The sequence below is a fragment of the Microcaecilia unicolor genome, chromosome 10 (assembly GCF_901765095.1).
Source record: "Microcaecilia unicolor chromosome 10, aMicUni1.1, whole genome shotgun sequence".
In the NCBI taxonomy this organism is placed as follows: domain Eukaryota; kingdom Metazoa; phylum Chordata; class Amphibia; order Gymnophiona; family Siphonopidae; genus Microcaecilia; species Microcaecilia unicolor.
Genome location: NC_044040.1, coordinates 206,668,359 through 206,680,579, shown reverse-complemented (window position 1 = coordinate 206,680,579; position 12,221 = coordinate 206,668,359). Strand labels below are relative to the sequence as shown.

Genomic DNA, 12,221 nt, shown 5'->3' with positions numbered 1-12,221 from the left:
CCTACGTCTTGCCCTATCCTTAACCATCTTTAAATCTAGACTGAAAGCCCACCTCTAACACTGCTTTTGACTCGTAACCACTTGTAACCTCTCGCTTCTACCTACCCTCCTCTCCTCTTTCCTCTACACATTAATTGATTTGTTTGCTTTATTTTTTTGTCTAGATTGTAAACTCTTTGAGCAGGGACTGTCTTTCTTCTATGTTTGTGCAGCGCTGCGTACGCTTTGTAGCGCTATATAAATGCTAAATAGTAGTAGTAGTAGTAGTCTCTTGTAACCAGAGCTAATATTGTGATGTCATAATGCCTCAGGCCACCAATAAGAGCCAACCTCATCAGTGATGTCACAATGGCTTGATTGTCCTATACTTGGCTCACTTTTATTACATAGCTCTTTGAGCAGGGACTGTCTTTCTTCTATGTTTGTGCAGCGCTGCGTACGCCTTGTAGCGCTATATAAATGCTAAATAGTAGTAGTAGTAGTAGTAAACCTAAATGTCCATATTTCTGAAACCAGTCCTGAAGTATCACTCATTTTCACAATGGTATAAATATTCTTAAAACAGAAGTCTTTCAGTAAGTAACATCATTTTACGTGGATCACAGACTTCCGTTTTAAGAATATTTATACCAATTCTCCAGCACTTGTTTAATGAATTTGGATTCAAGCTGAAAAAAATGAAATAAAAATTCCAGACCAAATCCTTCTGTTAATCCTATAGGACAAATCCTTGCAAGGGACTTCAGAAACCATATAAATATTAACTCACTAGTAAAAAAGGCCCGTTTCTGACACAAATGAAACGGGCGCTAGCAAGGTTTTCCTCATTTTGCTGTTGCCTGTGAGGTGTGATGCCCCCCTCCCGGCACCATCCCACCCACGGCGATGCAGCCGGCCGCAGCCATCCGACCCACCGTGCCCATCGCACCCACCTTTGCGTTGGTTTGGCGGCGGGGGACCCGGAACCCCGCCACCACAAGTCCTGTGTGCTGACTACGGCGTCATCTTTGGCGTTGGTAGCTGTGCAGGGCGGAGTTCTGTGCGTCTGACGTCATGCACGTGCAGGACGTCAGACGCCCTTCCTCCACAGGCTAAGAACGCCAAAGATGACGCCGTAGTGAGCAGACAGGGCTTGTGCTGGCGGGGTTTCGGGTCCCCCGCCGGGAAAGCAACACGAAGGTGGGTGTCTCAGGAGGGGGTTGTTGCGGGGGGGGGGGGGGGGGGGTGGTGTTGGATGTGGGAACAGTGGTCTCCGGAGTCATTTGCACTCCGGAGCTTTGGAAGTGCGTCCCCTTTCCGCGGGTGGGTTGGCAGGGGGAGGAGCGGAGTGTGTTTCCCTACTCCTCCTCCACCTGCATGGGTGCGAACCGTTTGTTTAGTTGAGTTTTTTTTTCCTGCCCTCGACGTCATGACGTTTGACGCGAGGGCGGGGCACGGGTCAGTGGGGTGGCTTCACCACCATGAATCCACGAACCGTTCTGGGAGACTGACTGACTTCAGTGATGTCAGTGTCCTCAGAACGTTGAGGTTACATTTTATTATAGTAGATTTTGAAGAAGAAGAAAAAAAAAAAAAACAATTCTGTAAATGCTTGGTTATCAATCTAAGAAAAAAAATACACAAAAAATTGATGATAATTACCTGGAGTCTGAAAGGGTTCTACTATTGCTGCTTTAGACAATTAAAACAGCTGGACCCAATATCTTATTGTTTCACATTCACCCACTTGTCATTCATCCAATTCTACAGTATTAACATACCCCAGCAAGCTCGGTAATAATGTCCTCTGTGATCTCCTTTCCCCCCGTCAGTCGACTTGCGCTTTGAAGGAATGTAATTGCTTTCCGTAGGTCTCCTTCAGACACCTGAATAAGACAAGCTGTTGCCTGCAAGACATTCATTTGATATCATATAAGGAGGTAGCTCTATCTCTGCAGGCAAGTGGGTACATAGATTGCCCACTCCAAGGAATACAAATTTTGGAACAAAACTAGTTTACACTATCCACTGGCAAATTTAACCCTCTGGCCACCCCTCCTTCCAAATTAAGGCCTCAGGCTACAGGGTGGGGGCGGTGGCCCTCAGAGGCATTTGTGACATCCCCTCACAAAGTTTACTTATTGTTAAGACCGGATTTTCCACCTATGACAGGTCCTAAAAGCAGATTGCAAATAAATCACAATTTCCATACAATTACACAGTAGAATCAGTAAAGCACTCCTATTTCATAACCACCATACAGGCTAATTAAATGCACTAACCAGGCTTCCATTTATTCTAGGAATCTCAAATAAACACTAGGTGGTAACAGCCACCCCCCTCTTTCAAGATTCCACATCTTCATACTGTCATTATAAGGCTCAAGAATACTGAAGTAAAATCTATGCTGGCCATGCATCTTGACTAACGATGCGACTGCTGCACCCAACACCTTCTCCAGCCTTCTGCATGTAAATATTTTAAAAAAACAAAAAACACACACACACACAGAACAGGAAAAGAGCACCTTACCTTGCTAGTGATTTCCACGTTTTCTTTTTCACATATGTCTTGTAGCCTCTGAGACTGAATTTTATCTCCCAGAGGTTTAAATCGGAATTTGGAACATCGAGATGTTAAAGGTTCAATTATTCTGAAAAAGATCATACGCAGGGGAGATCATCATTTTTTAATCACCCTCAGAACTCTACAGAGATCAAGCAGCAAGGGCTCAGGGTCACTGGATGGGGAGAACAACTGAATGTGTTCAAACATAAGCACTAGGAGAGTGAGAGCAAGAAAGCAAGAGCGTATGCTAGGAAATAAGCCAAAACAATAAGTGCATGCCAGCCTTGATTTATTAAAAAAGCCTTTTCCTCACTACAAACTTATGGGAAAGGCAGCTTGAAACTCAGCTCACTTTCTTCTACATAACAAAGCAACAGAACAACACAGATAAAGGGCAATTCTATAAGTAGAGGTATTTAAACCTAATGCTAATAAGCTCAATTCACTCTTCAATGCAGGTGCAGAAAAGCGTGCTGAAGAGTAAAATGGTGCCGCACAGTGACAGCCTATTCTGCAACTGGGTCTAGGTGCCCAGATTCTATTATAGAATACTAGTGTAATCCGACACTGGCACACCTCACATTTCTGCGTCTGCAGTTACACCAGCCACAGAGCTAGCACCTAAATACAGCAAGTACCCACATAACTTCCAGTATTCTGTAAGCTGAACAAGTGGCAGGCTCTGCCCACGTGAATGCCCCCTTGCATTATGCCACTTACAGAACAGCGTTTAATCGCTCTGCTGTTACTTAAAAGTGTAAACGTACACTTATTCAAACACGCTGGCATTCTGTACATTTGTGTGTGCAAGAGGTGCCTGCATGTGGATGCCCAGTTATAGAATTGCCCTTACAAACCATTTTAGATTCAATTACTTGCCTTTCCAAATATCAGCTCAAGATGAGTTCCGTATTCAGGTGTAGTTATTTATCTACTATAATAATTTGCACCTCCAACGTTCTGAAGCTCACTGCCAGGAAGATGAAGCCCGGTTCGCAATGTCTGAAGCCTTCCGGTGACGTCACCGTGTTGCCTGGGAAACCGCGACGCGACTCTAGCACGGGCGCTACGAGTTTGCACCACCATCTCCACCCCCCCCCCCCCCGTACGTCACCCCCCTCCCTCTGTCTCTGTGGCCTCCGAGTGCCCCAGCCCTTTGTACGTGGCGGCTGCTCGGCCGGCAACACTCAAGTCCACCAAGTACAGACGCCGCTTCAGACAGGCTGTGGTTCGCTGTTCCTCTGGTCCCGCCCTCATTTCCTGTTTGCGGAAGGGCGGGATCACAGGAAAAGCGAACCACAGCCCGTCTGAAGCGGCGTCTGTACTTGGTGGACTTGAGTGTTCCCGGCCGAGCAGGAGGTAAAACTTTTCAAACAGCAGCTGCCACGTACGAAAGGCTGGGGCACTCGTACACGTCCTCCTTGCACTCTGAGGCCACAGAGACAGAGGGAGAGAGGCGCTGGGCGGCGGAAATCGGAGAGGGGGGATCCTGGAACCTTGATAGCGCCCATTTCCTTTCTGTTGGAAACGGACCTCTTTTACTAGTTTACTTATAAAACGTTATATGCCACCTATCTAACAAATATAAGCGGCTTACAACGTCACATACATAATAAAAACGGACAATTCAGAAACTATAAAAAAAATCAAAAGCATCACTGTGTGTTAATGCAATTTAACAGTAGCCGCGGCACTGAGCATACATAACACAGGTTAGTAAATCTAGCACTCAGTATGAACCTGAGGCAATGGAGAGTGAAGTGACTTGCCCAAGTTCAGAATAAGCACTGGTGGGTAAGTGGTACTTGAATCCTGGCTCTCACCCTGTGGTTTTCCAATCACTAGGGCTTACTCCTCTAAACCCGTACATACCTGCTGACATAGTTACAAATCAGGCAAAACCGTGTGCTTTTCGATTCCTTCTCCATAGTGCGCCTCAGTGCTGCCTGAGCAGCCGAGGTCATGGAATCTGCTTCATCCAGAATCACGATCTTAAAAGGAGGACAAGGCTTCCCACTGAGATGGAAAAGAGAGACGTGACCGTAATTGCAGAAAACATTTCAAGTTGTAACAAGTTCAGTAAAAGTCTCTGTTGCTTAGCGATTATTTGCACTTTTTATCCCAAAGGCTTACTGTCTAGTATCAAAAAGACTAAAGTAATTACGGAAACCATGTTTTGTTCCTAAACACTATAATGGAGACTTTTTTAAAGATGAACTGCAATAATGAAAGCATTGCTAACCTGAGGAATCATTAATATTTTGCTATACTAAAGAATAATTTTCGTCATAAAACCCACCCACACAAGGAAGGGGGAGGTTTTGTTTCCAACAGCACATTTCTCGGTTTAAGTTGACCAAACTGTTTCTTAGACTTGGAATTTTGCAGAACTGCTCGATTCATTCACACTGTTATCTGCACAGAGCGCACAACAGATTTCAAATTATAGGACATTTGCTTACTCTGAGCGGCTTCCTCCTACTGTCAACTGAGCAAAATTCTTCACCTTTTCCCGGATCACTTGTATTCCGCGTTCATCTGAGGCATTTAACTCCAAAACTCTCTGCCGGAAAAGATCAGGCCTGGAATACAATCCTAGTGCCTCTTAGAGTCATAAAGTAAGACCAGCTTTTAACAATCATATAATATTAAGCAGCTACTTAACTGTACATTAAAGATCATGAATTCTAAGCAACAGCACTAACAATTATTCAGTAGTGGCAGTGTTGCATAGAGCTGTGTGAAAGATCCAGATGAGTCACCCTATGCTTAGAAAAACCTTCCTGAGCCCATACGCCAAGCCCCCTCCCTGCCCGTCTTCAAGTCTTTGCTTAAAGCCCACCTCTTCAATGCTGCGTTCGGCACCTAACCCTTACCGTTCAGTGAATCCAGACTGCCCCTATCGGACCGACCGTTCACTTGTCTATTAGATTGTAAGCTCTTTGAGCAGGGACTGTCTCTCTTTGTTAAATTGTACAGCGCTGCGTAACCCTAGTAGCGCTCTAGAAATGTTAAGTAGTAGTAGTAGTAGTTTCAGGTTCTAACTTCCTCCCCCACCCTCCTGATGCAATAAAGTGCACAAGCTTGTGGGCACACGATGCAGAAAAGCTATTTTGTGCAAAATGCCAACGCTGTGCAAAGCCTTGAGTGCACAGCATATTTAAACTAAGGCCAATTCACTCTTCAATGCAGATACAGAGAAGCGTGCTGAAGAGAGTGAAATGGGGAGCACATTGCTGGGGCTTTAACACCAAATCGGAGGAGGCTTAGAGGACCTACAACTTTCTTTGGGCTGTGGAGCAGAGGGTGATCTGAGCGGAAGTGCAGAATTTCATCTCAGATCACCGATTCCACTGAAGCCCCCCCCTCCCAAAAGCTAAAAACATTCCTGATGATCTAGTGGATCCTGCAACTGCCCCCAAAACACACACAACTGAAAGATGGAAGGCTGCTTGGGGGGGGGGGGGGGGGGGGGGGGAGAGAAGAGTGCTGTCAGGCTTCACACCTGCCCACTCAAGCTGGCATGTATGCATGTATCGGGATAAGTGGAAACTGGGGAACACATGCCTTTATTTTTGGACTCCCAAACCCACACTCCCTTCAAATCCGTATGTGGTGTAGATCCATGTGTTAATAGCAGGATTTAAAAAAAAACAAAAAACCACAACTATTTACACATACAGCCAATCTCCATATGTATAAATACCATTATTTATACATGGAGATGTACATAAGTACATAAGTAATGCCATACTGGGAAAAGACCAAGGGTCCATCGAGCCCAGCATCCTGTCCACGACAGCGGCCAATCCAGGCCAAGGGCACCTGGCAAGCTTCCCAAATGTACAAACATTCTATACATGTTATTCCTGGAATTTTGGATTTTTCCAAGTCCGTTTAGTAGCGGTTTATGGGCTTGTCCTTTAGGAAACCGTCCAACCCCCTTTTAAACTCTGCTAAGCTAACCGCCTTCACCACTTTCTCCGGCAACGAATTCCAGAGTTTAATTACACGTTGGGTGAAGAAACATTTTCTCCGATTTGTTTTAAATTTACTACACTGTAGTTTCATCGCATGCCCCCTAGTCCTAGTATTTTTGGAAAGCGTGAACAGACGCTTCACATCCACCTGTTCCACTCCACTCATTATTTTATATACCTCTATCATGTCTCCCCTCAGCCTCAGATGCTTCAACAATAGCCCCATTGGTGTAATATCATGCTTTTTAGTAATAACCTGGCAGCATAATTTCGAACAACGCAGCAACCTTTTAGACACGCTTGAGAAAGAATACTATAATTCCCTGTATCAGGGGCTAACTTGCAAAGATTGCATTAATAACCAGAGCCAGGTCACCTGCATTTATCTCCTATTCAGTACCTGTGTCTAACTCCCTTATCCGTTCTGTTTGTCTGTCTTGATTAGGTTGTAAGCTCTGTCGAGCAGGGACTGTGTTACATATTTAGTGTACAGCGCTGTGTACGTCTAGCAGCGCTACAGAAATGATAAGTAGTAGTAAAAAGGTTTCAACTGACAAAAGCAACCTGCAATCTTAATACACCACTGATTTGGAAAGATCAAATGCAGTTAGTATAGAGAAGGAATAAAATGTTTTTTAAAGAAACCACATAGTCTGGCAACTGGTAGTGCTTTGCATTTAATTAACATCACTGCAGCCAGCCATTCAGTGACTCAGAGGGAGAGAACCGATCCTTGTGCTTGGAATAAGGTTCTGTTCTCATGGTTATTTCCAGCAGCAAACCCAGGCATACGCTCAAAAGATATGGTGATGAACCTGAATCAGAACTACTGTATACCACTGAAAATCTAGCTATATCACAAAGTAATTTTAAAAAAATCCTCAACTGAAAAAAACCCAAAACAAAACCCCATATCACCTCCCCCCCCCCCCCCCCCAACAGCCATCACACTTATCACAATAGATTTCCTCAGAACAGCAACTTGGCTGTCCCAGTAAAATTAAAGAGTTAAATCACCTTTATCTCTCTCTTTTCTAAGAGAAGAAAGACAGGAAATCAGTCCCTGGTTACATCTATAATAGAAACTACAGTGGAGCCTAGCTCTCTGGTACAGGAATGCTCATCCACTTATACTGAAATCAAACATATAAATGGCAAGTGACCGACTCACCTGCAAATGCGCAGTAGAGACTTCCCTCTCTGTCCCGCCCTCGCATCAAGACGCAATGACGTCAGAGGGCGGAACAGAGAGGGAAATGGGAGTCGGACTGTCGGACGCTGCCGCTGGAGCCTGGAAACGAACATCGCATGCACCAACCTCCACCCTCCCGCCCCCCCTCCGTATCGGGCCCCCTGCACAGAGGGGGGAGGGAGCGGCGGCGAGGAGGGTAGCTGGACATGGGGGGAGGGCAGGGGGGAGAGGGCATGGTTGCTGGACATGGGGTGAGAGCAGGGCACAAAGAAGGGTTGCTGGACATGGGGGGAGGGGGGGAGGCCAAGGGAAAGAGGAGGGTTGCTGGATATGGGGGGGGGCATGATCGGTGGATGGGGTGAGGCCAGGGGAGAGAGGATGGTTGCTGGACGGGGGGGGGGAGGCAGGGGAGAGAGCAGGGTTGCTGGACATGGATCAGGGGAGGGGAGGGCAGGGGAGAAGTTTGCTGCACATGGATGGATGGAGGTGAGAATTATTACATTTTGCAAAACACAAATCTCGCCCGTTTTAACGGGCTTAACGGCTAGTATAAATATAAAATACAACAAAAACACACAGCAAAGGCCACCAGTCAGGCTCTCGGAATATTCTGTGATCAGACTAACTTGTTACATAGAAGTACCAGCTTACCCAAAGAGTTCCCTGGATGCTGCCAAAATAGTAGATGTTTTACCAGTTCCAGGAGGACCATAAAACAAGAGGTTAGGAAGCTACAAATTGAAGAAAAAGCATACATGTATGTAGTAGCGCACTGACACAGTAACTTATATTTCACAGAAAACTGCCTGAGGTTTCTGAAGTCATGATTTGGCAATGCTCAAAGCCCTAATGAAGGCTCCAAGGGGTGCACAGTGCTCTCGTCTGCTGAAGGCAGCAGAGCACCCAGTTAAACCCAGTGTGCCGTTGACAGCAGAAACTAAGTCCACATCATAAAGTTCTGGAAGGACTCCCTTCCATAGCAGCCCTTTGAGCATTGCTAAATAACATACCTGACTTCTGGAAAGTCTATATACAGTTGGTCAGATTTTTACATACATGCGAGTACAATAATATCTTAATTTTCAAGCTGATTGTCATGTTTGGCTAGAATGAGATGCTGTATGTACACATCACTAATGCTACAACTTTTCAAAACTTGTTTTCTAACATTTCGGGCCAGCTTTGGCTCTGTACTTTTAGCTAACTTCCATCCTACAGTACACAACAGCGGATGTATTGCTGTGCATCCATTCTAGCATAGCTGCTGTTTGCTCAACTATGCTAAAATATTTTAGAAAGTCATCCAAGGCACCATGGCCTAGCAATAGAAATTGAACCAGCACATTTACAGCTCAGCATCCTTATGAAGAGAAAAAGCAGAGACTCTAGGGTCACACTGGGCCATTTGGGGCTGGATGTGTCAGCGCCAGAGACAGATTTGCATATAAAGGAGTGAATACTAAGGATACTGAAATGAGAGATTAATGGATGGAGTTAAATTGTGACACCAAACACCATTTGGAGGTAAGGGATATAAGAATTGATAGTGGATGTAATTCAGACGAAGCTCTAAGACTGAAATGCTAGCAAGTTAGGAGTCATTCAATCTTTAAAAATTAGGTGTGCCTTACTAATTTTTGTCATTTACCGGATTGGAATCCATGGCATCTGCCATTCGAGGAGGAAAAACAAAGGTGGTCCTTTTTACACTGGTACATCATTTTTTTAAAACTGCCCTGCAGAGTGTAAACTCCTCAGAACGGAACTAATGACATTTGAGATGTTAAAAAAGTTTGCGATTCTTAAAAAGTGAACATTTGCACACATTACTGACAAATATGTGAAGTCAAAGTTCTTCCCAAGTGTTGTTTTTCCATAAAAATCCCTTTGGGATCCCTTTACTAAAAGGTGTGCTAACCAATTCAGCACGTGCTAATTGTTAGCAAGCCCTAAATTGGTTAGGCTTTCATTGACACTAAGGTGCGCTATCTTCAGAATTTCAAAATATGTTTCAGTTCAATTACTAAAAAAAACTGGAGGAAATTAAGAGGGTTTCATTTGTTTTTACTTACATAGCTCAAACACACCAAATCAAATCACACATTCAAGGCAAACGAAAAAAAAAAAAAAAGTTGCACAGAAATTTTCTAATTCAAAAGGTTTTCCAGAGGCTTCATAAAATAAAACCACACTCACAGATTTATTAGTAGTAAAAAAAAAGCATCTCCCACTCTATCTAGTTATATCTAAGCTTGTGTTAAAAATGTACAGCAGAAAGAGCTGAAACAATTTAGGTCTGGGCATGAGCATTCCCCTTTAACCAGCACCCTAATTTCCAGACAAAGGCACACCCTTCATCTGGTTTACCGAACTTAATGCTACACATTGAAGACAGATTTTTAATACTCTTTCCCTTGCCCTACATATTCCAGTCTCTTACTACTGTCAACATGTGGTTTCCTACCTAAAATTAACATTGGCACCTACACTACAATTCGTTGGACAACCAGGCTACATTTAGCATAGCTGACCTGTAACCAGACTCTGCCAAGCAATCTCAAACACTTACCAATACTCTCGGCATACATACACTCACAGTATCCTCAACACTGTCAAGTCACTTTTTATTTTAGAAATAAATATCCAGAGTTTAAAGCCATATAAACTTACAGATTTAGAGAAACAAGCAATGGTACCATCATTTGCTTGGACTCAGGGAGTGATGCTGGTTAACAGAGAATTTTAAAAACCCCATTTCCAAAAGGAGCATGTTAGCTAATACAGCATTACAGACTCAAGGGGGAAGGGGGAACCAAAATCTCTACTATAATGAAAGGCACCTTCAACGTTCTGAAACTGACTCCGTGGCTTCAAGTGAAGGGTTCGTTAGGATCGTTACGTTCGTCGCTCTGTCACCATCTCTCTCAGCCCCGCCCTCGCGCCTCTGATAGGTCCGCCGCCCTCGACGTCATCACGTTTTGACATCAAGGGCGGCGGACCTATCAGAGGCACAAGGGCGGGGCCGACAGAGATGGTTACAGAGCGACGAACATGAAGAAAAAAAAAAAAAACCTTCACTTCAGCCACCGAGTCAGCTGCACCACGTTGCAGGTGGGTGGCTGGAGGGGAGGGAAAGAGAGGGGGCAACGACGCTGGAACTAACTTGGAAGGGGGCCAGACGGACACAGAAAATGGGAGGGGGAAACGACCCTGGAACAGGGTGGGTGGGTGGGAGGGAGGGCCAGCGGACCCTGGAACTTGGAGAGGGGGGCGACCCTGGAACTTGGAGGGGGGGCCAGGCGGACTCAGAAACTGGGATGGAGGGAGGGAGGGGGGGACACAACCCTGGAACTGGGTGGGTGGGAGGGAGAGTGGACCCTAGACCTTGCAGGGGGGGCGGACCCTGACACTGGGAGGGAGGGGGCCCCTGGCACACACTCTCATTCTCACACAGTCTCACTCTGTCTCACACATTCACTCTTTCTGTATCACACACTCACTCTCACACACACTCTGTAAAACACACACACTCCGAGGAAAACCTTGCTAGCGCCAATTTCATTTCTGTCAGAAACGGGCCTTTTTTTCCTAGTCTCTTCAATAAAACTCTCTCCAACAATTGGCACTTTAATGATGCTCTCCTAGCAGCTGCCTGCGTGCACAGCCATTGAAATAAAGATATGATGAACCTATTTTCTCATGCAGTCCTCATGGAGTTATATACTTCTATAAACTAAGCCAGCTGGCTGGAAAAGCCCCACTTTAAAATTTCTCCCAGGTTTACATTCAGCCTCTGTAGTTGGAGATTTTTTAAAGGCTGATCACCATATAATTCTGGATATTCAGCGCTGGTGTCTGGATAGCAGCCAGTGCAAAATATCCAGTAGATTATCTGGATAAAGTCAGGGAAACTATGCGGGTCTTATCGCCGTTATCCTGCTAGCGGCCAAAGCTCTCTAACCAGATAACTTCTGTATCCTTATCTGGATGGTGCAAAGGCTGTCTGCAATGGTATTTAGCAGCACTGTCCATAATGCCTCTAGATATCAGCAGATTGTCATCTGGATAAAAGGCTTAAGATAGACCTAAATGGCTTTGAATATCAGACCCTTCATTTTTAGGCCACAAAGACACAACTGACATTTTATCTATCTCAGAGCCAGCATTCCAGCTTGGGTTAAAAACTTTTGGTGTCCAAAGGCACAATTGGAGCCAATTATTTATGAAGAACCTGTCACAGTCCACCACCTAAGACAATATGGGAATATGGGAGATGGGAAGGTGGTAGAACGAGAGGACATGAAATGAGATTGAAGGGGGGCAGACTCAAGAAAAATGTCAGGAAGTATTTTTTCACGGAGAGAGTGGTGGATGCTTGGAATGCCCCCCTGCGGGAGGTGGTGGAAATGAAAACGGTAACGGAATTCAAACATGCGTGGGATAAGCATAAAGGAATCCTGTGCCGAAGGAATGGATGCTCAGGAGCTTAGTCAGGATTGGGA

General features: G+C 45.0%; 2 protein-coding genes across 2 annotated transcripts in view; one reads left to right on the top strand and one right to left on the bottom strand.

Annotated features, from left to right (window-relative positions):
* LOC115478505 (T-kininogen 1-like) overlaps positions 1–12,221 on the top strand; it is a 191,819-nt gene that overhangs the window by 90,318 nt on the left and 89,280 nt on the right. The gene's annotated exons all lie outside the window — the stretch shown is intronic.
* Positions 1–12,221, bottom strand: part of LOC115478508 (replication factor C subunit 4-like) — a 45,309-nt gene that overhangs the window by 13,605 nt on the left and 19,483 nt on the right. The window contains exons 4-8 of the mRNA XM_030215897.1: positions 8,371–8,450; positions 5,010–5,129; positions 4,420–4,563; positions 2,512–2,632; positions 1,761–1,886 (exon numbers count right to left, since the gene is read on the bottom strand). Of these exons, the coding sequence (XP_030071757.1) occupies positions 1,761–1,886; positions 2,512–2,632; positions 4,420–4,563; positions 5,010–5,129; positions 8,371–8,450 (591 nt within the window). The remainder of the gene's footprint in view (positions 1–1,760; positions 1,887–2,511; positions 2,633–4,419; positions 4,564–5,009; positions 5,130–8,370; positions 8,451–12,221) is intronic.